The sequence below is a fragment of the Drosophila bipectinata genome, chromosome 3R (genome assembly GCF_030179905.1).
Source record: "Drosophila bipectinata strain 14024-0381.07 chromosome 3R, DbipHiC1v2, whole genome shotgun sequence".
Lineage (NCBI taxonomy): Eukaryota > Metazoa > Arthropoda > Insecta > Diptera > Drosophilidae > Drosophila > Drosophila bipectinata.
In genome coordinates this window covers 2,398,532-2,425,463 of record NC_091739.1, presented here as the reverse complement: position 1 = coordinate 2,425,463, position 26,932 = coordinate 2,398,532, and the positions used below count along the sequence as shown (strand labels likewise).

Genomic DNA, 26,932 nt, shown 5'->3' with positions numbered 1-26,932 from the left:
CGAAAGGCAAACTGCGGGCCAAAAAACTTGTGCCTTATCCCGGCCAGTTATCTCCGTTGCGGGGCAGACGAGTTTAGTGGGTGAAAATGGGGCCATTCCAGGTTTTGGGGCCAGAGGGCCAATTAATATGTCAAATGGGCAGAAGAAACGGCTGTCAAATGATGACGTTTATTATGCCATAGATGGCCCTATGAATGATTTAATTATTTGTTTTTTCTTCGACTGTTTGTTGCTTTGCTTAATAAATTAAATTTTTTACGCCCGCACATAGAGGGTTTTTTGCTGGCCCCGAACATACCAGCCCACACACGGCCGCTTTAAAAATTTATGTATGAATTTGATGTGCGAATTCAAATTAAATTTCTGCTGCTGGTGTTGTTGCGTGTACACCGACGCTATACATGTGTAATTTTTACTGCATGACTTTGCGACACACTCGCAAAAAGAAAGCCGGCTATATATTTCATGCCAGACGGAAATTCAAAAAGGGTTGCGAGTTCCCCAACAAAAAACAACACTTTGATGATGATGTGTAGGCCTATACAGGTCCACAACACGGCAAAAAGAACAGCAAGAATACACGAAATAAAAAACAGTATACACGCCATTCGTTGTTGCTTTTGCTGGCTCTACCCTGCCGCTGATGTTGTTGTTTTTGACGTTTCATTTTCAACATTTTGCGTTTTTTGACCTTTTTAGCGCTTTTTTTGGGCTGGAACACACGAACAAGCACACACGCACACACACGAGCGCTTCTGGGCTCATTACCCGCACAGATGTAGACTCCTTGCCACACCCCCGAAGCGCACTCAATCATAAACGAATGCACGCACACATGTGCAGAGGCCGTGTGAGTGGCATGTGACCGAACGGGTTAACATTTGTACAAAAGGAAGTTGTTACTTTGGCTTCCGGTTTAGCCAAATCGTTATTATTTATAAGCCCTCACGTAGCAGTCGGCCAAAGCTACATTCAATTTGCATCAAAATTCTTTAAACAGTGAGCAAAAATGGAAGTTGTAATATTTCTCAAGTATTAGGTCTTCCCTTGAGAAACACCATCATTTTCAAACTTCAGCCCAGGTTTCTCTTGGTGCATAATCCCTTCTTAAACTTGAGCTTAACTGGGGTCAGGCCGGTAAAGGTCAACCAAGGGTTAACAAATCGCTGACTCATCTCGAGGGGCAATCGGCGGGGAATCATTAATCAATTAGGCCAACTCCACCGAGCTGCAAATAATCTCTGACTTTCAGTGCTCATATATACGTAATGAATATACGAGAGTGCTGACCAAAGTTTGCCGAAAACGGCTACAACTTGATCTGGGGCTAAAAAGCAGACCGCCACCGAACGTCCTTTGGCCAGATGCCCAAAATGCAATTGGCTTCATGCAAAATGCAGGAGCTTAATTTGTTTGTCCTTGCCGGCCATTTGTTGGCTTTGCATTTGGGGTTTGGCCGGAGCTGGAGTTCGAGTTCGAGTTGTAGCTGGAGTTTCGGTTTCAGTTGGCAGTTTACAATTTTCAGTTTGCAGTTTGTAGTTTGCTGCTGACATTTATTAGCTTGTAAACATAATGCGGAAGCTTTTATGAAGCTTACAGAAAGATTTGCCAGACTTTGCAGTGGCATAATTGTCGCAATAGCAACAGCAAGAACATTGGCAATCCCAGATCTAAGGGGCAAAGAAAAGGCAACGACATTGCAACTGCAAACTGGCTTAATTATTTATATTTATTTATATTTCAATTTGGTCAATTGACAAAGGGAAGGACAGTTTCAATGCTTAAATTGTTTAACTTGTGCAGAGCCATTAATTTATGCATATTTATAATGTGGTAGCTTTTGATTTGCCGTCCGCCGGCCCATCTACTGAAATATAACTACATAAATGCATATGTGCTGCTGCGCATTTTATGGCATTTTAATTAAATCATATAAATGTCAATAAATTCGCTCGGCTCTCTCGAAAGTATGCTTCAATTAACAATGCGCACGAAAGTGACCGCAGAAATTATAAATTATGCATATTATATCCGCAATTATTGTTGTTACACGTCGTTGTTGTTTGGGAGTGTCAGTTATGCAAACGCATCTAATTGTCGGAAAATACACATATGCAGAGTGTTTAGGATTTGGTGAAAGGGCCCTGACTGTGTAAGCTCAGGCGGACAACTGCAAATTAGCATTCATGTGCGGGGAAATGGTTTAAGGCGATGAAACAGATAACTTTGGAAATACTACTCGGGTTTTAAGTTGTTACAGGATTGCCCGAAAGCTATTATTAATTCTACTTAATGCCAAAGTAGTAACATCTGCCAAATATTATATAATACTTTCAAGCCCAAATATAGATACATACGAATACATATAATAAAATAAACAACATCCAGTGAAAAGTCAAAAACTCAAACCGTCACGTAGTCAAGCCACTTGAATGCCACCGTAAATAGAGATCCTGCATGGAATAGAAATAAATGCAGGGAAGCCACCCAGATTATTTTCGGCCTGTCAACAAAATACATGCAAAATGTGAAAATGCCAAGAGAATAACCGGAAAAACTACACAGCAGCAGCGGTAGCAGTGGGAGAAAGCAAAGTAGACAACAAAAAATCACGGAAAAATGTTTTTCAATCTACAAAGACACGCGACAGTTGCCCAGGTCGGAAAATGGAAAATGGGAGCTGCGACTGGGATTGAGACTGGGACCGGGACTGGGAGTCAGGGGCCCGGGCTGAGGGGGTAAAAGCCATTGAAAAATGCAAAGCAGCTGCGGTGATTGTGCAGTGCCGCTTACGAGCAGCAACAACAAGTACGGGCCAAATGCGAGCTAAGCCAAACGGAAGCGAGCGAACAAGATGTCGGCTAAAATCATCGACTGGCAGTGCCACGGAAATGGAGCCAGAAACGAGGCGAAATGAAGCAATATCGTGGGGCATGAGGCATCTCCGTAGGGGCGGGGAAAGTGGAGAACCCATTACCTCCTCCTTCCCCAGCTCCCTCCGAGGAAGCGGGATGTCAAGGGAAACAGGCAGCCGCCAGTGAGTCTGCGAGTGAAAGTGTTTTTCCAGCCGCGAGGTGGGAAAAGGCGTGAAATCCCGGTTTGTCGTCGATTCGTTAGTGTGAGTTTCGGTTTAGCTGGAAGGACCAACAGCATTCAGAAGCAGTAGCAGGACTCGCACCAACAACACGGCAATTGAAAGGTACACCAGCACCTTTGCAGGCAGCCGGGCACAGACACTCGAACGTCTCGAATGCTAGAACGCATTGTACTGGGTTATTGTTGCTGTTGTTCCTTGTCATTACCCTCCTTGCAATTTGCACACAAATGTGCTCTCTCACACACACGTCCATCGAGATCACACACACACACAGCCTTGTCTTGCGTATCGCCTTCGCTTGTATAAACTTGGCGCGCACGAAACACTTCCGCAGGCGAAAGGCTTTCCGCTTCCGGTTCGCTGTTGTTGCTGCAGCGATTGCGAATGCACGGAGAGAAAAAATATATACTTTTTGTATAGTTGTTTGAGTTTATTTGTGGCATGGTATGAAATCTTTATGTGAAATACTAGAGTACTAGATGAGAGTAGTCAAGTCAATTTCAATTGCATTTAATTTTCAAATTTATTTTTATAGATTTTAACCCTAAACCCTTTTTTGTTCAGTGTATTGCTTCTTTTCCGTTGCAACTTTAAATATTAACAGTTAAGTAGCGTGTGTCGCGCGCATGTGAGCGGTCTGCCTCGATTTTTCTTTCCCGTATCACCTGGCAGCCATCGACTGAACGTGCAACTGAGCGCCAGGTAACCGTATAGGTAACCGACCATACCCACACTCCCACCATAACCCACGCCCCGATACATATCCCGAAACTCCAGCGCTGTGTCAGGTCCCGCTCCTGTCAAAGTGTCATTTAGATCGTAATGCTTTGATATGGGCCCCCGCTCGAGAACACATTACCAGCTGGTCGGGGGGTCAGGGGTTACACGATTTCGGGGTTAGGGGCTGGCTGAGCATACCAACATCGATATTTTGGCCTGGGCCGTAAGCCACTTACGGGGCTGATTGCCAGCCATTTGTTGGTTCGACGCTTTTCCAATTCATTTATGAGTCGTTTTCGTAAATGCCAAAGCTCCAGAGCTGGAGCAATTAATTGAAATCAATAAAGTCAAGTTTTGGCATATTACGTATACGACGCGTGGCCCCTAATGATTCAGCGATTATTGGTGAGAACATACCTGGAAAGAAACAAAGTGGGAAAATAATTAGTTCGATTGCAGTGCACTGGCCCTGGAATTACATAATTGGGTTATGATTGAGCATTTCTTATTTTGGGAATATATCAAGAATTCATATAAATTACGCAGCGAGCAAAGAGACATTTTTCGGTTTTAATTTTATGCCCAACGACTTTCGACCTGTGGGAGTGTGGATGGTGAAGAGGCGTCTAAAATGACTTTCTAATTAGTTTGGCTTGCGAAGCGAGGAGCCACCCCTCTTGACTCAATTTGCGGGAGTGCGATGCGAGTGTGTTTTATTTTATTTTTTTTTTTTCTTTTGGTGGAAGGCGGAAAGTCAAAGGAGGAAGCCAAGGAAGCTGGCAACCACTTCGACGGTATCAAAACTCATATCTGCTTTGGAATTCCGAGAATGTTTCGAGGAGACGCGAGTTCTGTGTATGGGCGGGCAGAAAGATGAGGGGCCATAAAAATATGTTACAATGCTTGGTTGCGTTATGAAAGAAATTATAAAGGCAGCGCTTTCTCGGGAAAGGAATCTTCGTGATGTGTTTGACACATGTGTGTGTGTGTATGAGCTTTTTTTGAAGCAGGGCGAAGCCACAATTTCCGCAATTAAATAAAAACGCAAACTTAAGCCGCTGGCGATGGTGGTGGAGTGCCGGGTTTTTGAAATAAATGTGGAGTGTCGCTTTGGTTTGCCTGAAATATATTTGCATATGCCGTCGTTCCTGCTGCGGTGATGAAGTGGCTCACCCACTCGTCCTGTAGGACATACACACACACTCAGTCTCAGGCACGCAACGCGTTAATGTATTTTGATTTCCAGCTCGACAGCAACATTAAGTCTGCCATCGGCCTTTTTTCGGCACTGATATTTGTAAATATAATATACTAATATAATATAACATTAATTATAAGAAAGATTAGCTTATCTTGGTATTTTTAGATATTAAGATTTCGAAATAGTATGATTAGGTTACGTTTTCTAATAGAAAAGCTGTTGTGCGTATCCATGTCTCATATATTCTAAAAATATTATGTAATTATTTTATGTCTTCATTAACTTTGGCATGCATTTTATTTTCCAGTGTGCGTGCGAGTTCATTTTTAATTTCACAGACATGCGAGAGGTGAACAGACACGCGTGTTAATATTTCCACCATTTGCTCGGAAAATTTGTATGACTTTTCCGTTGTTTTCCCTCATTTGAACTTAACTTTCTGCCGTTTGTTTTGCCAAAAAAAAGCAACAGAAACAAAATCTGCAAAAGACGAACGAAGGCAAACGGAAGTAATTTTGTTACTTTCCTTTTTTGGGTTTCGTGAAAATCAAATAAAAGTAAAACTTTGCTCATTTGTAGGCCGATGAATTCAGGGCTTCCATATGCGTTTCCGTATCCGGATCCGTATCTCTACCCTCTCCTTTTGTTTATCTGTGTATCTTTTTGAAGTTTTCGAGTTGTGTGCAAGAGTTACAAATTACGAGTATTTGCCATAAAAATATCAACACTCCGAGTGAACGTCCGACTGGCTGCCGCGGCGTGCCGGAGAAGGCGCCTAAAAATATGCTTTTAATTTTATATGCATAACAAATTTATGCAAAGTGCGCGGTCGCGTCGCCAGGTGGCCCCTATACATGTGCGTCTATATGGAAGTGTTTTTGAGTGAGTGTGCCTGTGCGTGGGCGTGTGCTGACAGCCTCATGAAATTGTATAAAGATGCTTACTAGGTCGTTGATATGGCTTCAACTCGACTCGTCTTCGCATCAGGCCGCCATTATATTAAAATTGCGACTACGTGCGGGTTAAATGTGTGCCAGCCCACCCGACCGACACCCAGAGCAGGAGAGAGCCAGACAGACAGTCAGTAAGTCGGTTCAGGTAGGATCTACATACATATGAAAAGTGAATTTTGATAGATGATGAGTCGGGTGTCCCTGGGTGTGGGGGTGCCAGTGATATATGCTAGCCCGCCGAGGTTCTATTACAGAATGCAGGAAAAAAGTAACCTTTTTGATTTATTTCCCCAGCTGTGTCAGTCGATTCTGTGGCACATTAAAGTGTCATTAACGAAAAGCCCCCCGCGCGATGAATACACAGCCCGAACACTGCATCCTAATTAGATGCCATCCTGGTTTAATAAAGAGAAAATCTGACAGCCAGCAACCAACGGGTATTAGTTATTTTATTCACACTCTTATTTTATCCACATATGTCTGAATGTGTCTCGCGTTCTGCGTGGAAGCTCTCAAAAATTGATGGTAATTCCAGCAGCTTAAAGCCTGATACACTTAACAGCCCGAGACTGGCGGAAATCCCGGCTTAAGTCTGATCCCTGTAACCGAAATGCAAGCCCTTTTTCGGTACATATGTATTTAACCCCAAAAAGCACTTAATTAGCAGCCTTGACTTTCGCCTCTGGCACTGACTTTAAAGGACTGTCAGCAGTCCTTTGCTTTGTGCTGGCATGCTGGGCAAATAAACAGACAATTTTAATTTACTTTTTTTAGTCCCCCTTCAAGTGAAATCGAGACAGGTCGAGACCACGGACCAACCTATTCCGTAGTCGTCCTTATCGTCGACGTCGTCGTTGGTTCCTTCTGTCTTTCTGCTGAATTTTTAATTTGCTTGGCAAACAGCAGAAAGCAGAAAGCAAGAGCGAAAGGAAAAAGCAAAAGCAGCCATGCTGTGTGCTACCTTTCGTTGATTTGATGAAGGTCGCCGCAGCATGCCATCACCTTAAGGAGGAGACCCACTGAAGGTTAAGTGTCGAGAGCTTGTCCTGCTTTCTTTTCTGTTTTTTGGTGGAGAGTGCTACAAATTGAAATGTATGTTGTGCTGCAGTCGTGTCTTCCTCGTGTTGCATTTTATGTGACACGCATGCATAATTTGTGCGAGGGCATTGAATTTAATTACAATTTTAACTGCAGTAAGACAGAAGGCACACTGCCATACTGCCATACTGGCGCACAGGCACACAGGGCGGATTGATAATGCCAACGGCCAACGGCACGTATGCGCAATAACATTAAATTGGCATTGGCGGGGCTCTAAAAATATGGTCGCACTCAGTGCAACAGAAGCTGAGGCAGAACTGCAACAGCGAAAGAAGAACTACAGCTGACTGACCCACTTTGACTTTGGCTTCATAACTAATTCACGCACACACACTGCTCACTAACTCACTCACTCACAGGCACTCACACACTCCCAGGCGCTCACACAGGAGCACACATATGGGCAGTACATAAAACATTGTGTTACATGGACCTTCAGGCACCTGGGCGCGTTGTGTGCTCGGCGAACGCTTCGAATTGGGTCGGAATGGTAGGAGAATCGCATCGGTTCTGGCAAGGGAGGAAGCAGAAGAAAGCGGGGAGGGCACGGGCGAGGGCCTTAGTCCAGTCAAGGGGTGTTGCAATATAATTAAGGTGGAATAACTTACGAGTGTTTGTGTCCGTGTGCAGAGTAAAGTGTCTGTTGCGTTTAAAATTGATGCGATTTAAGGGTAAGCGTGTTAGCGAGAAAATACGGCAGCAGTAGGGCTTTAACTAGTTTAAGCCAGAAATTTAAGAAACTGTTTGCTTGGTAAAACAAATGAGATATTTGCTTAAAGGGCATACAAAAGATAAATCTAAAGCTTTAAATCGTAAAAAGTATGAACCATTTTAAAATAACGAGACAGATTCGTTTAAAAATTTATTAAGAAAAGAAAACAAATGGTTTTTCAATGGATGGACGTTGAACAAAAAAATTAGGCCTTTCAGAAGATTAGAAAATTTAAGGAATTACATATAAAATATTTATTAATTTTTTTTTTTAAATAAGCTGTTCTAGTAAATTTCTATTGTTTGTTATAAATACAAGGACTTACGGAGCTAAAGCAAGTTTAATTGAGGGAGTAAAGTTTTCTTCAATAAACTTAACTGAGAAATCCCAAAACTATGAAAGGATGTGCAAGTAAATCCAAGGCAAATAGTTAAAATACAAAAAAATGGAATAAAGAGGGAAAAATCGAACATTAAACATGAATTTTCATTTTTCTTGACCAACTACCATTTATAGTATTTCTTTTTTTGCATATTTGAAAAGGGAAAAAGCAATCGAAGGTATAAGGAATAACGAAAATTTTATGCTGATTAAAATCTTATGTCATGGCTTAGTACAACGGCAGGCAGACCGGCATGTAGACACAGAGACGGACCGACAGAAAGACAGTCAGGCAGACAGAAAGCCACAACTCAAGGAGGCACATCCGTCGTCCTCGGCCACTAAAGGAAATTCCTCCATTCAAATGCGAATTCGAACAACTTGTGTACATTCGTGCCAACTCAATCTAAAGGCCATATACATAAACTGCAAGATGTTCTCGACGTACCACACGTTCTCCTGCCGTTTTACCTTCATCCCCTCAAGAATCCAACTAGTGTCCAAGTAACATTGTTAGGAGCAGAAAGGAAAAAACCAAAATGGCGCTCGCCTTACATACAACGGGAATTTTTTATGTCCCTCAACGTCAAACCCATTGCAGCAAGGACTATGTCTTTTTACCGTTTGCCTTTCTTTGTTACTTTTTTCTGTGCTAACCGAGATCCGAAAGGCTAGAAAGTCCTGCGTTTCCTAGGCATCTCATCGATTTCTAGAGCTCTCTCGACCTGCGTCTGTCTGGAAAATTGAGAGCCTCCTGTAATGACTAATTTATCCTGACAGTCGTCGCCAGTCTATCACGCTTGCTGCTTAAAAAACTTCCTGTATTTGTGCCGTCCGATTGGCCCTTTACCTGTGTATCCCCCTGCATTCTTTGAAGCTGGAACTCACAATCAATCGATATTTGTGATTATTTAATAAACTCAATTACGATGGCATAGGCTCCACCCCCCAACCCGGTCTGGTTCTGCCCCTACGTGCGTGTATTGATTCTGTCTCAGCCCAGGTCAAAGTGGGGTGAATGCACTGCGGCTCTTACCTCAAGCCCGTCAAATGTCCGGCATAGTTAAAGTTCCCCTCCCGTGGCCAGGGAGGAAGTTTTCAACGTAAAGTGGAGGCTTCAACTTTTCCAACTGACATTTTTAATTCGTGGCTAATTTGGCATTTAGGGAAGTTATATACAACCAATTTTCCGAGTCGTCTATTATTCGTAATCCGCTGTCGTTTGGCCTACACTGGGCTACAAAATGGTCATTTCGAAATGATAATGTCCACAAAATATGCGTCAAATTTTTATTGTTTTATATACATATTTTAAATATATATAACTCATACGCACCGTTGGCATACAATAAAATATGTACCCACCTACTAGTTGCGAAAATTTTGAGCCTATTACTTGATTTTCTTGTTATAAAATGTAACTTAATAATTTTTGTGTTAATTGTGAAATTCCCAATGAAGGCTGTTGAACTCAAATCGATTCTCTTATGGTTTTAAAATCTATTAAATAATGGCTGGCTGTTAAATGGCTGGTTCAAGCAAAATAAGGTCGCGTTACATCATTTCGCCAAAATCTGGTATTATATTTATGTGGTTTCGAATCGAGCTCATCTTTTGACCGCAACACGTGCCACAACAAACGCCAATTCAGCTCACGACACAAAAATATTCTATAACTTGTGCAGTTTTCCGAGACTCAATCGACTGCTATATTTATTTAGTATGCTGCTGCAGCCAAATGTTGTTATTGCTGCTGCTGTTTAGGGCACGTAGCAACGCTCAGCAAACATTTAATTCGAGTCAAGTTGGCAGCAAGAAACTGAGACACGACACACACAACCCCCCTGTCGTGTCGCCTCACAATAAAATGCGAAACAAAACCTCAATTCGAAGTGAATATAAATTGTTTTACAGCTGACGTTTGCTTTGAATTTCAAATTTTTACCACACCCAGTGCATTTCAAACTGTCTGACTTGCCCGTGGGGGTTCCTGGGACCACAGCATCGCTGCATCGATGACTGGCCCGTAAAGGTCATTGTGTTAATTGGAGCATAAGCGATGATGGTGTCCACCGGTATATGTATATCTCTCCATTGGCAGGTCCCCGGGCCGAGTCCTGCTCATTCAGCCATTAAATATCGCTTGGCAATTAGACTTGGTCATTTATAGTGAAGCACTATGAATAGGCAATCGGCCACAAGCGACCTGGCCACAGTTCACTAGCCAGTGGTGACAGCTTGTGATTATGGAAGACCCTCCTAGGTCTTAAAATATGCTCTGTCTTTATTATCTTAATTAATGATTTCTTACGTTATTAATTGATATACAATTTTTATCCTCCTATCTACTAAAGAATGTAAAATAAGGAATGTAAGGAATCTAAAATATAATTTTCTAAATAATATAATCCAAATAAATTTAAGAAAAATTAAATAATTTAAAATAAAATAGTTAAAATTCATCTGCTTTTCTGTGAAAGGACTTTTTTATAAAACTGTTTAAACGAACTTGAATCAAAATAAAAATCTAAAGACCCGTACACAAGATTTCCAAGATTTGTAAATATACAGTATACAGTGTCAGTATATAACTTAGTATACGGGAGTTACTATATAACTTAATTTATAACTTTAAAGGAAAATTTTTGTGCTTTAAGCTATATTTTTACATCTAGCTTTTTAACAGCCATTTTGGCAACACTTCCGGAACCGCCGCATCCACTTACCCGATCGTCCGATGGCCAGATCCGTCTCCAAGGCCGTTGTGGCCGATGAGGGTGATTTGTCGGTGGGCAGCGCTGCGGGGGGCATGGGCAGGGGCCCCACAGTGGATGTGGTGGTGAGGTCGCAACATTCGCGCTCGGGAAACTCGCTGCCCTGGGCCAGGTGCAGCGCCCCGCCGAAGAGGAAGAGCACCACCCAAACGCTGAGGCAGCAGGAGAGGATTTTCAGGTTTTTTATGCGAAAGCGGGTCATGTTGTGGCTTTAACCTCCTCCTCCTCCTCCAGGTCCTTCTCCACTTCAAATGTGGTTTGAAGTTGATTTTTGTGCTTATTTATTATTTAGTTTATGTTTTATGCTTAGATTTGAGCACTGGTCTTCATTAGGTGAGTAGTTCGCACTTTCTTTGAGCGTTCGGCATTACCATTATTTATAATGCTTTTGGATAATACCTTTGTTATTTTTATTCAAAGGGCTGCTGAAACAAATTCTTAAATTTAAGGCAAGGGCTCGCTGGCTGTTAGCCTTGGAAAAGCTGGGAAAACTGGCGATGGAAAACTCTTGAATTGACAACCGCAAAATGGAAAGGAAAGGAGACAGGCGCGTCGGCAGTCAAACTATGAACAGCATTTACAATTACTTTCAACAAAAATTTATATAGACAACAATAGACATAATGCAGCAATAACGACAGTGGCAACAGCAGCAACAACAGCCGCACAAGTAACCGGAAAGGCAGGGGGAGGAAGCTAGACGGCAGTTCCGCCCCCTGCAAACACTGAATAACATCAAAACTTTTTCATTTACAATTTGCTCAGTGGGTCTATGTCTATGGCTTGGTAACTTGGTCGAAAAAAATGCAGAAGCCACAACAACAAAAACAACAGCAAGCGGGTAACAAGAAAATGTTGAAAAGTTTTTTGGTAAATGCGAAAAGTTGTTGCTACTGCCGCTTTCCCTAGTTGTTGCGGGTTTTCCTCGATTTTTTTTCACTTCGCCGCTATCTAAGTCCGCCATGTCGGTGGCGTATGCGCAATATGCAGAATGCACTGGAGTGCCACCAATCGGTTAAGTCCCCAAGCAGGAAAATTAATTCACTTTGCCACTTTATCGGGCAAATCGCGCACAAATGTTTGCCACGAATCAATAAAAATATAATTTGCTGTGATTTGGCTCAAAGGAAATGCAAACAATCGAGGGTGCTAATGCAACGGCGTCGGAGAAAATTTGGAAACTCTGGAAAAGCAAGGAGTAGGGGGTGACTAGCAAACACTCCCGTTCACAATCATGTAAACAAATCTCGGGGACAGGCAGGAGCAGACAGACACGAGGAAAATGCAACACGCATCTTTTGGTGTAGAACGCTTCGGGAAAATGATCATCACTTGAAGAAATTCTGGATAGTTTAAAAGGTTAGGGGTTTACTAAAATAAAAATACAATAGGAGTAGTCATACAGTACGAGTAGATCACCTTTAATCTAATCAAATTAATTTAGTTTGACGACTATTTTTCTCTTTGTAGCGAAAGAAAAACAACATCAAGGAGACATTCTGCATTGCAGTCAATCACGTGGGCGAGATGGCGGAAGGACTAAGGACGCAGTGGAAAGGGCGAAGGACGAAGGACGACGGCCGAGGCGACGAAAGTTGCCAGTCAACGAAGCGAATGCAGGCAAACACAGACGATAAAGGAGCGGGGAAAATAGTGGGAGTCAAGGGGAAAGGACCTCCGAGGAAGGCGCGAAGGCGCTTTCCGCATTTCCCTTGTTGTTTCTGCTTGAGATGAATTTTTATTTCAGTTCTCCACCCTGCTGCTGCCAAACAGCCCGCATGCATTTTTTCTCTCTGTGTGCGAAGGCGTCGAGCCCTGCCGTTTGAGATGTGTTGCCATCGTCAGGACGACTCTGCCGTTTGCTTTTGAGCCAAAGTGTTGCCATAACGAGCGTAAAATGGCGGCAAAAAGACGATGGCGGCGGCAAAGACAACATGCAACGGAGGCACCGGCAATCTAAAAACAAACAGCCGCCGTCCTCCGTGTGTGTGTGAGGAAAAATAACGAAGCGAAAATTGAAACTAAAATAAAGCCATGTTTACCCCACAAATTGTAAGGTGTGTGCGGTGTGTGCTCAGGCCCCTCGCCTCAGAGTTTATTTATTTAAAGTTTCAACTTTTTGCATAAGTTATCGTTAAGGACAAGCCGAACGAGGGCCAGCTGCAGACTGCCAATAGGACTACAATATGTGTAATGTGTGCAATAAATAAAGCAAATTAAAGCGCACACACTAGTACTAAAAAGACCACAGTAGCAGGCCGAAATCTACAGTCCAGAGTCCACAGTTTAGAGTCCAGAAGCGGAACCAAAAAGTTCCGTCTCCGTCTCGGCTCACCAGCTGTGCAAATACTCGTACCAATGTGTGTCAATAGCCCCTGACTTTGCGTCAGCTTAGCATTTAAATATCCTTTGCCCTCTGTGAGCCAAATGTGTGTAGAGGTCGGAGGTTGGAGGTTGGAGGTAGAGGTGGGGACGTGTGCGAGGGCTGACCAAACAAGCCAATAAATGTACCACAAATTTGTATGTCAAGCTCTCTGAGTCACTACTGCATTGACACACTTGGCCAGTCTCCGACTGTGAAAATAGAGAATGCCACATGCCTTTCACATGCCACATGCCGAAAATTCGATTTAAATTGGAATTCCTCAGCTCTTAAGAGTCCATTGACCAGAATCAGATAGAGACACACACACACCACACACTCGGCACCAGCATTCCAAGGATGCAGGGCAGGCCAAGTGCATAATATAGGAACGATAGAATATCTAATTAGCCGCCTGTCAGCCTCAGCATCTCATAAAAGTTCTGCCGCAACATGCTCTTGCACCTGCACCTGCCTCGCCTAACAACCAACCGACTGACTAACTGACTGACTGGCAGTCGACGAAATTGCCGGGAAAGTTTCGCGGCTCTGATATAATTATGTGCAACATAACAACTTGATACTTTAGTCTCCTCTTGCCACCCAGAATGCCTTTGAGATATTTTCCTTGTGCGGTTGCACCTTGACGTTATCTTGCAACCATTGCAGAAACACAGAGAAGAGCCTCAGTGTCGGGTGACAGTTGTTGTCTTCGGAGGCGTCTCTTCTACATGACAAATGCAATTTGAGTCTGCCAAGCCTCTAAAGACAAAGTTAATAAGGATTTAAGATAATTAAGCAATTGGTTGAAATGTAATTAGTCTGAGTAACTCAGTTATGTGAAATCTTTCATTTCGTTTATTCATATTTTTAACCATTTAACTGACTGCTTTAACTATTTATTCAACTAAAATAGTTTGAACATTAAAGTCCTATCCCAAACTATTTCATGGGAAAAAGTTAGTCTGCAATGTTGGTCAACTTGTCTAGTTGATCTTCATTCATTATTAGACACTTGAGAGAAATTAAATGAATTTTTAATCGTGGTCGGTGGTGGTTGGTGGCAGCAACAAACAATCACATCCGTAATGATTCCGCCAAATGGTTACGTTTCAAATGCAAAACACGCTTCCCCCCTTTTGTTTGTTTCAAAATTCAGTTACTAATCCGGCAAACTTACTCGGCCTGTCTGTTTATCTGACTGTGTGTCTGTCTGGCTGACTGGCGGGGGGATTGCCGTGACACGGCGGCTCATGTATTATGTAGGGCGATTTTTATTGTTTCTGAAAGTTTAAATGGGATTTGGAGGTCGCGTCAGTGCGGCCTGACAGCCGAGTGTCTTGCCGGCGGAACTGGCCCGACGATCCCGTCAAATCACTTTAACTCAATAAACAGAACACATACATGATAATTGAATTGAGCTCTTGCTGGGCCTGGAAGCCAGCCTTTGCCGAGATTACCCTACTTCGGGCTTTAAACTTTGTCCTTTCCGACCAAGCCCTGGTTCTTTTCGGTGCTTTTTCCAAATGCTCAGCCGTAAAACGTCAGCCTGGTAAATCGGTAGTAAATCGATTGATATTCCCCCCTGCTCCCTAACTGGCGACGGCACTTGAAAATTCGTGTCTGGCTTCTATTTATATTTGCTGTATATGTTGCCATTTTACGACTTTAATTTATGAGTATTGATTTCAGGTGAGACCCCCGAGCCGCAGCCGGGCCTGAGAATCGCCGCAGATGCCGTCGGGCGAAATATACAAATAATCGCAGGATGGGTTAGGAAATTGAATCAAACATTTAAATTATACGCCGGAGTGGCGAGTGGGCGGCGTTGAAGGGTTCTTCCGCCCATGGCGGTGACGCACAAAGACAGGTCCTTTGCCCTTTCGGATTTTACAGTTTTGAACTATCGATTGATTGGGGGGCCAATTAAAACGATTGCGGCCAGCGATTACACAAATCGTTTTGGCCTCCACTCGAAACCACGGTGCCTCACCACCCCCAGCCAGACAGCCAGAAGTGGGCCAAAATAAAATTCCACTCGCATCATTAATAAATGTCGCTGCGAAGGCTTCGAAAAGTCGAGCAGTGTACGCAGGTTAAAGGCATAATCCAATCGACCAGGACACACATCCTGGACACCCATACACAGGCACATGGTCAGACTCGAGGGACCTGGGCATGGACCTGGCATTAGGATAATGGATGATTACGGGGAAACGTGTGCCAGTGTGGCAGAGTGGCGGAGTGGCAGGGTCTTGGGCTGGCCTGGCTTGCCTGTTTGGGTGGCGGCATGGTGCCATTTACATGCAGCAGCAACGTTAGTCAAAGTCATGTCCTGCTCAAAGGCTTGCAACTTGCACCTATGGACTCTAGAGTGAGCCTTTGAAAGAGCTATTTCTATTCGTTTAAAGATTAAAAATGGTTTAAAAAAATATGTATGGCAACCTTTTCATATTAAAGTTGAAAACTACATGAGGGTCTAGCTTATTTTTTTTTTTAATATTTATTAAGTTACATATTTTAAAGGGCTATAATTTATAAGATAATTTCTGAAGCTTGCCCCTTTAGTGTAAGGCACTAGAACTGCATTGTCAAAGACACTCTTTTAATCAAATTATAACAAATTTGGCACTGGGTCACCCCAAAGCAACACACAGACAAAAAACGTGTGTGTTTGCATTTGGGGCCCTGCATAAAGTCAATTTCGTGTACAATTTTATTTGCATACCAGAAGGAGACCATGGAGCAGCACCAGACGAGCCAGAGACACACTTAGACACACATTTGGCTCGTCTCCGTCTTATTGCATGTCTTGCAATTTATTTGTCTGCCCTTCCCTGGAAGGGGGCGCTCCTGCCTGACCCCTTTGGCCCACAGTCCCTCGTCATGGAAGAAAAATAGCTGCAAAAGTCATTGAATGAATTTTATGCATTGACATTCGTCCCCATTCCGTCCGGCGCTTCGCCGCTCCGGCATTCCGGCCAGCCCGCATGCATTGCCAAATATTGCAGAGCGGAGGAAGGACGGCTGCAGGCAGGGGCGACAAGGATACGCGGAGTGAGAAGCCGTCAGGGTTTGCTGCGACAACGACATGTCAAACTGACCCAGTTATGCATTGTTTCCATAGTTTGCTCTTGTGCTCGTTTTTTGCGGTATGTTTGCCCGAAAATTTGGTCAATAATTTTAAACTCGCTGTCGAGCGATGTGGGTGGCCGTCCCCCGAAGCCTCCAAATCATTCATATTCCCCTCCATTGTTGATCGTTATTGTTGTGTTGCTGTTTAATGTTTGCACTTGCTTTGATTTTCGTTTTCATTCATTTTTTCAGCTCTAGTATTTATATTAAAATTTATTCATCAGCGGGGAAATTCTTAAAAAAGTGCACTCACAGTGGGAGCAAAAATAATAGTACTTGTCTAAAATAATTTTAACCTTCCTAATTAAATGGTCTGTGATACTATTTCCATTTATAAAAATAAAATGCAATTATCCTAATTGTCTATTGACAAAATAAGGATTTAAAACTAGATTATCCCTTAATATACAGCAATATTAGTCGACAACTGTGAGGCTGTGAAAAAATGTTATATTAAAATCATCTTTCATTGCATCAGTTTTTTCGCTATTTATTTGGCTTTGTTTGTTTTGTCACCTCGCTGTTATGTTGTTCGAATTAATTTCCACAGCTTCTGGTTTCAAATTTAATTGCCTGCAAATCGGGAACTTTGACCCTTGATTTGGGCCTGGGCGCCGCAAGTCCTGCCGTGTCATCGCGGGGCCATAAAAGCAAGCGCCGTTTCATCGCCTTCTCGCCTCTGGAGGGGCATTAACAATGCAAAACAATGCATAGATACTCGGGCATGTGTCTTGGGCCAGATGCTTAACCTTTGACAGTTAATTGGGTCAGCCACTGCAGGTGGGCAGTTTGATCCTTTGAGTCACTTGAGTCGACAGTTCTGTCCATAATTTAAACATGAGTGGGGGAAGCAATTAGTGTCGGCTGCCACTCGAGTGGCCCGGGCTCTTAAAAATATTAAAACCAAAATAGCAGCAAGCCATGTCTGGCCGAAGCTGACCGCATCAAAGCATCCTGGCACCATGGTGCGTATGGGCAATACAGACCAAGTTGAGTGGGTCGGAAACACTTGACCAAATGCAGAATATGCTTCCTTCTTTCTACTTTTTTCGGAATCGCTTCGAATGTTTTCCTTTCCCGCATGATACCAGCTTGCTTGGTTGTTAGTTTTTTGGTGCGGCTGCATATGGTAGTGGTAGGAATGGGAATGGATGTTTAAGGGGCAGTGGCAGTGGCAGTGGCTATGGTAGTGGCAGGGGCAGTGGCTGTGGCTGCGGCTATGGCTGTGGCAGACACGTGCACACACAATCGTATGGACATGGCCATGCATACATACATCTGCCATAAAGTAATTCAGTGTTGTTCCAATAAAGTGCTTCATAAATATTTATTGGATTATCGAACGTATCGGACGTACAGCCACACGAACTGTCTGGAGAACGCACATTGCTCCTCCATTGCCATAATGAATATGAAGCAATGAACATTGCAATAAGCGCACGTATGAATAAATGAGAGCACATCGCTGGAGAAAAGAGAGTAAACGGAGAAAGGAGAAAGCAGCAGCAGGAAGCACAAGAAGTTTCCTCCCATTCTGAATGGAAATGAATGAATGGAATGCTTGGGGCAAATAAACTAATAGTTCAAGTGCTTTCAATTGCGGGTTTTTGTAATTTAATAAACCACTCGACGACGCTCGCCAGATGAACGTTACCCTCCCGATTGATGGATATACAAATACCATAAATATATTCATCGTCGTTTAATTAACTAACATTGCCGGGCCTCGTGCGCTAATTGCATAATCAATTAACACATTTGATACTTTAATTATAATCAACCGTCCGGAAAGCGAAAATTATAGGCACCGGCCTATAATTAAAAGTGGATTAAATCCATAATCTCGAAAATTAAAGCCTCGTTAAAGTCATAAAATGGCGACGTAACAAAATGGAATTTAGAGCTGGCAGGATGGCAGGCGGATTGGCGGACAGCCAGCAGACAATCAGGCATTATGATGGGCGCCTGAAATTGCTATTTATTATTTATTCTGACATTTACATCAACAATCGAAGCCAGGCAAAGTCGAAGTCAAAGTCAGACGCCATAGCAAGGGCTGAAATAGTAACGAAACATCCTCGGGCCTTGCAGGTATTTAGGGTGTTTGCATATTTCATGGCCTGTCATTGTTTACATGGCTCAAATCTCTTTTCTTTTCTCTAGCATGGCTTTCTGTTTTTGTCCTCATGTGTTGTCTTCTGGAGACTTCATTTGCACATTTTACGAAAACATTGGAGCGTGTAATTCAAGGGGTAACCACGTTAGATACCGACAAAAAGTCAACCGACGTTGTTGAAAGTGGCTGGGTATCGAACTTGCAGTATCGTTACGTATTCATAGAAAACGACAACAGACTGAGAGCCAGTCTGAGTGAAATGGGAATCAGACTGGGTCCTAGGACAAACTCGGTTACACCCAACACTAATCACACATAAATCAAAAAATGACATAAAGTGTAGCAAACAGCAGCTGGTTGTCTGACTGTGTGTCTGTCGAGTTTGGTGGCAAACTGCCGACACACATATAACACGAAATCGACACAAATCGAACGCAGAAATGGTAGATATTGCATGTGGGCTCAAATCCGATTTTGCAATGCCATACCATATGGTGAAATCTCAGGCTAAGGTGGCCGACTGCAACTCATGCAATATTAATTACAAATTACAGGCAAGTACATTAAACATGCATTGTCAACTCCCACCGGGCAAACAAACACACACACCAGTCCCTCAGCCCCACAGCCCCCAGCCCCTTCGATTAAAGTCCCAGCTCCCATTGTGAGCGATGCACAGGGAGCGATAAAATAGTTGGAAAAAAAACAGAAAACTGGAAAACCAGCATATTGGAGAGGCCTAACACAATGCCATTGTAATATCGATTACAAAGCCCTCGGAAAGTACCGCCCAAAACTACACATTAGCCTGCGCTGGCACACACTGCGTATACGTGATGTGTGTCTGACTGTGCCGCCCTCGCATAATTGCTGTCATGAAACTCGTTATAATACACCTTCCCGGTGAATAGAGGTATTGGGTGGCATTTTGTCGGCTTATGAATTCACTCCGCTCCGCTCCACTCCACACCACACTCCGGGCCACTTCAATGAACCGAACCACTCCACTTTAGTCGATTTTTGATTGATTCCCTTTGGCTGGCTAGTGAGTAATTGTTGTTGATTTAATAATTTATGGCGGTGGCAATTATTTAAACTGGCCAACGACCAGCCCCACGTATGACATCAGAAAATGTTTCACACGACCGTGGAAACACATTTGCATACGCAAATCCGAAGCAGGGAGGTGTAGGTGTGCAAGGAAAATAAGGTAAAATGTCACAGCGAATGAGTTGAAAAGCTGTATTAAACAACACTTAGATGTTGCCAAAGGCAGGTGGATAGCGGGCGGATGTGTGTTGGTGTGTAAAGCAAAAAGATTCATGATTTGTGTGTGCGGAAAGAAAAGGAACTCCGAGGCAGTCGTGTTGCAGCAAAGCAAATATTGTTAAAGTTGTTGTGGCAGCAGCTGCTGCCGCCGGTGGAAAAAATTGCACGCTGGCAACCAGCACAACACAAAAGGTAGTTGGACAAAAAACAGAGAAATATATAAAACACACCGGGGAAAACTGCATAAAATGTCAAGGTAAAACTAACAAACTGGCTTAGAAGCGATTTAACGGAAACGGAAATGCCAGCAAAGACCGTTTAAAGCGCCACCAACTTTGGACAGCTGCATTTAAGAGCCAAAGGAAACTTCTCTTCCTTCTTGGCCCGGCTGATAAGCAGCAAAAAAGCAGCAAGGAGAACGTAGGCAGGAAAAACAAAATAGAGTCCCCGTGAATGGGCGCCGTAATTAGAGTGTAAACGGGCGACAAGCGCAAAGTTCAAATCGCTGCTCAAAAGTAATTAAAAAGTTGCAAATAAAACGGCAAAGAATAGCGTCCAAATTGCGCGATTGCAGCGAACTTTCGAGGCAGGCGGGAGGACTGTCTTGTTAATCTATCTCTGCTGGCATTCAAAACTCTTTAAAACACAGTTAAATTTTAAGTTGAAAAAAAAAAACAGGAATAGTGCTGCTGCTCTACCCTCGCCAAATTGAACTCCACAACTCATTGAACAGCACTTGGAAAGTACGCCAACAATTTTACGCTTGGGCCTAACCTGAAATTCCTAACAGGGAGCCAGGAATCGGGCCCAGGGACTGCCATTCGAGTAAATGCATTGCAACTATTTTAGGGGCACTCATTTTTCAGTTGAGTGGTTGGATGAAGCTGCCAGTCATCCAGCGAGTAAGTCAGTCTGGCCCTGCTGGATCTGGGTGAACCGTAGTTTATGCCAGAAGGATAGCAAAAGGATAGGCCACGACAGTGAGACATGTGCCAGGATCTCTAACCATATAGCGCCTAGTATGGTATGTGTTGTGTGCGCCAGGTAATCACGTCATTATCACGTGAAATTTCGGCATTAACGTGAATTTACGATTTGCACATGAGCACACGACGGGGCAAGGCAACAAACTGAAGTAAAAAAATAAATAAACACTAACGGATAGCGGAGGCACAGCCGAGTACGGCCCAAGGTAGCGACGCACATAAACTCACATTAAATGCGATTGCCAATTTATTTACTAAGTGAGCGCCAGTGAGGCGCAGGATGTGGAACCAGGACTAAGGGACTAACGTCAGGAGCACAGCTGGCAAGCGCTGCTAAGTTGGCTCAAATTTTAGAGCGGAAATAGTGCGGCAGGCGATGTGGCACGGGGCCCAGGGTGTGGGGCATGGGGTAAGGGGCTTTGTAATTGAACCAGAGAGCCACCCAACCTAAAAGTTGCTGAGCCAAAAACTTCACTCACACACACACACTCGACGAATGTTGGCAACTTTTTTGCATACAATTAACGAAAGTGGCGCACCTAGGTAAATAACATGAAATATTTCTGGAAAGGGGCTGGAAAAGGAGCCGTGCGAGTGCTCAACCGCATTAACCCATTACCAGCATAAGCAGTAAGCCGTGAGTTTTCCTTGCCAGGTTCTCCTGTTTTTTTGCTTTCGCTTCTCCAGCTTTTCCTTTCGTTGAGCCATACAATTTTCCATCACATTTGCCAAATTAAATTATATATTATGTATTTTATGTACATTTATAGTAGAAGTGCACACTCGACTGGATTTCCGTTGGTTTGCCGACACTTGATGATTTACGGCTTAGAGCTAAGCTACGATTTCACTCGGCCACGTTAACGTAATTTTTTCTGGTATTTCTTGTGTATTTTAACGCCACGATCGACGCCAGGACACGCACTCGTAATTCCGCTCGAATCGCTTCGACTTGAAACCCAGAGCGGCCTGTTTGAATCGCTAGAGCCCGCTTGCCATTGGCCGCGTGTCCTTTCGTCACGAGTCTCAGTCGCAAACTGTTTGGTCCGCAGGACTACCCAGCCTTCGGCCTCATTCGACCCGACAGGACTCGGCCTCGGGTTCGGGTATTGGTCCTTCGACTTGCCTCGTTTACCGGAACCAAACGAGAGAGACAGGGAGAGAGTAGTGTGGAGAGTTTCATTTGGCGCCAATTTGGTTTGGCACTCGAGTGGAGAGTGTGACTCTCAAACTGTAGAAGGAAACTAGGAAGTTTGAAAAGGGTCAGGAGCCAACCAAGGTGTTTTACTGGTTGTTTGGTAATAAATAAAGAAAAATAAAACAGTTAAAACCATTTTAAATTGATTAAAAACAACTTAAATAATTTAAGAATATAACTATTTTTTTGATAAGATATTTATTATAATAATGACCCGAGTATTAAAATTTCCTAGTTTATCTTTCAGGCTCGAAAAATATTTTTAAAAATTCTGATTAATTTTTATATTTAATAACAACATTCCATTTAAACCATTTGGAGAGTTATCGAAGAGGCAACCGGAAAATAGAAAGAGCAAGCAAAGGGAAAGCCAAAGAGAGAGACAAACACAAAGATAGTTGAAGTTTCAGGTGGCACTGCAATTATCCGTTTTTGTTTTGCTAGCACGTTCGCCGTGCAAAGCTCTCCGGGTCTCCATGCCACTGTCCGTGTTGGCCTAGGACTCTGCTCTGCCATGCTCTGCGTACGAGCAAAAGCTCACGACTTGACACACAAACGGACGGAATGGCAGATGCCACCGAAGCCAGGCCATCCACGATGGATGACGACGCATGGAAGTGTCCAATAAAAATTACGTATACGCAGCGAGTGCCCCGAAGCAGCAGGCTCTAAGCCACGAAGCGTGCGGTAATTGGCAGTGGCCAAAATCAAATAAAAAGTACACTTACATACATATGTATTTAGGAATTTTCACCAAACCCTTCAAAACAACGCCTACACTTCTAAAGACTTTTGCAAACATACAGAAATACAAAATAAACAATTTACCATTCAGTGTCAAATTATTCAAAAAAGTTCAATAAATATCAGGTAATATAAAAAAAATCGATATTTAATAGAACACTCTAATATTTTTAAATTTATGATTAGGTCATTTGCATTTGTCATTTTCGTATAAAATTCGTAAGAGTATTTTAAATTTCAAAATTGAGTTCATAAGATCATTAGTTTAGAGAGAGTTAGATTAAAATTAATTAGAGTTCATTAAAAACCACTGTGTCAAGTAATACCCACTTTAAACCTGGACGTTCTTATGAAGTAAATTATGAAATGAATATAAAACAAGGTACACGAATTTTTCTGTTAGTGTATGTACCATTGAGCTACTAAACAATGAGCACGAAAATTGCAGTCAGGCCGCGCCTCAAGAAATTGGCCTCGACGGCGGCATGGCCAGCATGTCAACATGTCGCCGACGCTATAAATCTATAGAGGCAGTACGCCGTACCAAGGTGGACAGGAACTGAGACGGGACAGGAGCTGGCAACGGAAACGGGAATTGAAATTTGGATTTGGAGTCCCCGTCGTCCTGCATAGCTTCACGAACTGTGGCCCCACGAGCACGGCTATTTCTTTGGAGAGCACATTGTAATTATCGCGTGAAATCAAAGCGATGCCCGCCGACCCGAATGTCTTGCCAAAACAATAAGTCGTGGCCGGGGTGGCATGGCAACGCGGGGGCGCCTTTCTCGGTTCCTGGTGGGAGGGTCCTTTGTGCGGTCCGCCTGGACTTTTATGTTTGCCCGCAGCCGCAATCGCGGCCCAGCTAAGCTGATTATTTCATTTCCATTGTGCTCGCCCTCTGGCATAACTTAATTTTTATGGCACTTATGATATTTTAATCTAATGAAAATATAATTACATTGCCATTGCTAATTTATACTCACAGCGAGTGGTTAGTTTTGCGGCAAGGGGGGAGACTCACCTGCAAAGCAAATAAAGCAAAAGAAATATTATTCGTTTGTGGGGAAACCTGCTGCTGGCGGGAAATGGGAGCAAACGTTTCCCTATCCGAACATCAAAGCCAGGCAAGTAACTAAACTTGAATCGATTGCCAGCAGAAGTAAAACAAATTGTGGAAAAATACAAAAAAGGAAAATACAATGCAGAAAACAAAAGAGAGACACACGCAAAGCCACCTAAACCTGAAAACCAGAGACAATCGGCGGTGGCAAGGTGGCATGCCAAGGCTCCCGAGGTGGGGCACATACACGCTCACTGTTGCAAATTGACTTGCTTTTGAAGTACAAAGCATTTGGTGTTGCCACCTGCAGCCCGTTGGCTAAACAACGGCAGGCCCAGGCTGGAATTGAATTCACAGCCGGGCCAGCGGCACCACAACGCTGCGAGATGTCAGAAGGACAAAGACGTGAGAATTGCTTATTTTGTGAAAATTAGAAAATATTACACAACGCATAGCAACACACTTTATGTTGGCACTGTAAAAAATGGAATGCTCTCAAAAAAAAATATAAAATACCAATTTAATTTTCAAATACTCTTTGGTAATACAATAAAGCCATTGAACAAGCCCATTTCCAAATTACCTTCCTCCAAATAAGTATCATAAAAATTAGTATGGCGTTTTTGAGTATCCACTAAAGTCTCCAGTAACTTGTGTGTCAGTTGCAAGTTGCTAACATACTTCAGCGGCTTCTTCGCCATTTATCCTCCTACTGCCTTGCTGCCTCAATCCTGGCCACCATTTGCAGATCCAGTTCTGGTTGTGTGTCAACATCAGCGCGGTTTGTTGCCCTGCAGTCCATGCATAATTAGTAGCTAACAACAATTCCCAGGCAGCCAGCCAGCCAGCCATCCAGCTAGATAGCCGGGCTCTTGAAGCCACAGAACACGGAAGCAGCGACAACAGGACTCTTGTCGCTCTCATTCGCATCCATGTCAGCCAGGACAATTGCCGCTGTCGCTCAGCCCCAATCCCAGCCCAGTGCTCGCCTGATTGGAGTGAAAGTTAAAGGTGAGCTCCTCAAAGTAATTGTCGCCGGGTTTTCTTTTTCTCCAACCCTTCTAGCAACCAATAGAGTATAAGAATCCCATTCAGAGATTGCTAATGTTGTCGGGGGCCCAGAAACAAGCTCCATGAAACGGATATACAAAGCAAATTGTGTGCATTAGCCAGGCAGTCCTTGAGTGGGGGAGGAGTGGGGGACTGAAATGTCCTTCCAAATTTAACAATTTTCAATAAAGGCCAGGGTACAAGGCAGCCAGCCAGGCCGAAAGGTAACATTGGGCCATTCTACATATCCAATATGTATGGGTGAATGGATGAATGTGTGCCTTGGTTACGGTCAAAGGACACGTATAATAGATTGCCAGTTAGTTGCCTCAAAAAAGGACACAAGGCGGCAAATAATCCGAAAAGTTATCAGCCCATAGACAGCAAAGGTGATGCCGGCAAGTGCAAAGAAAATTTTAATGGGGGTACTATAGTTAGCCTGAGTCATTGCCACGCTTTCCATTTGCCAACTACATCGAAGTGTTGACAAGCGTTTTCAATTAGCCAAAGTTGCCGCTCACTGAGCCTCACGAAATAGAGGAGGCTTCTAAGGGAAATACCTTTAAAGGGTGCGCTGCCATTCATTTAAAGTATTTACTTTTCCTACATATTAAGGTATATATGGCTATAAATAAGGATAAAGCCAAGATATATTCTATAGTTATAGGTGAGCACTGAAATAAAAACCAACTTATCCATTTATGAAGTTTGATACTCATGGAATAAAAGTCAATAAAAGACGTTCCAAGACAAGCTTTAAGTTTGAACATCTGACGCAATATACATACAAACTAGCTATTCATATCTGTTTTTTCCCGAATAATGCTAATTTTAAAGTTTTTTCGTTAAATTTATATACCCTCTCATCCCGGAAAAGGATAGTACCCCACACAGGGAACTTCTGACGCGTTGTTAGGAAGGTGTCTGACTGTCTAGTCCCATTGTCTTGGCAAGTGTGACGAAGTGCCTGTGTCTGTGCGTGCCTGTGTGTGTGCGGTATGTATGACTGTGTCCTGACTTCCGCTCATAACTCGACTCGACTTTAGGCACCTCAAGAGCTGACTTGACGGACGTGGCTTATTGTTTCATTTTGCTGCCGCGTTAGCTTACGACTGAAACAGCATACAAAAGCAATTTATCAAGCCCTAATTGTGTGTGTGCCGGTGCGGGGCTATACGTGTGTTCTTGTCATTGGTGTGTCAGAAAAACTTAGCTCTAGTTTGTTGTACTTTCAAGTTGTCTCTCCCACTTTTTGCGGCCCTCTTCCTGAATCCTATTTACTTGCGGCTGACAATTGATGAACTTGAATGCAGGCTATGCACCAGCCCGGACAAAAATGTATATTAAATCCAGATTGACACTTTCCATATCCCAGAGCTGGCTCTGCTCTCAGGGCTCTGTTTTATTCCACATTTTCGGCGGAGGCATATTTCATGCAAGAGAATAAAAAGCTATTAGGACTAGTATTAGAGGGGAGACAGCCGGGCCAACGACAGCTGTCTTCAACTGCAGCCCGAGTGCATAAATCTTCCGCTGAAATGTCAGCGCAGGACGAACGACAAAAACGCGCCAGGGCTGTGATAAAATAGCACGGCGTGCAGCACTCACAAAACCCTGAAAGTAAAGTCCTTTGGGACTTTCGTAAGTTTGAGCCAAATATAAGTCATTAAACAAATTCTGAAAATAGATCACAAATGTGGAACATTTTTTAGTTACAGTCAGAGTTTCCCAGAGTTTTAGTCCAAGTGGCTCTGTTTAGGGATTATAAAAGGTCCTTAAAATATTAATTTAAGATGTTTGTCTTTTGCGCCTGGATTGAGTATGGAATAGATAATTTTTATTACTCAGGATTATTCAGGAAAACCTTTCAGGAAAGGGCATAATCTATGCCTTCTCCATTTTTTGGAGTTGCCCCAAAATCTTGGGATAACCAAAAGTCGCAACATTAAACTCAAACCTATATGACACTGCCACTGCTACTGCCACTCGATCCCTCCATTCTCGTTACAGTCTGGGACTCCTTAAGCTTGCAGATTAACTCAGGACGCCGAAGAGGGCGAAGGGAATGGGTGG

At 43.2% G+C, this 26,932-nt stretch overlaps 1 protein-coding gene across 1 annotated transcript in view; it reads right to left on the bottom strand.

Annotated features, from left to right (window-relative positions):
* The window catches only part of Gfrl (Glial cell line-derived neurotrophic family receptor-like), a 68,532-nt gene extending 46,703 nt beyond the window's left edge, over positions 1-21,829 (bottom strand). Inside the window, exons 1-2 of the mRNA XM_070281050.1 lie at positions 21,570-21,829; positions 10,892-11,361 (exon numbers count right to left, since the gene is read on the bottom strand). Of these exons, the coding sequence (XP_070137151.1) occupies positions 10,892-11,141 (250 nt within the window). The 5' untranslated portion in view covers positions 11,142-11,361; positions 21,570-21,829. The remainder of the gene's footprint in view (positions 1-10,891; positions 11,362-21,569) is intronic.
* Between the last annotated feature and the right edge of the window lie 5,103 nt (positions 21,830-26,932).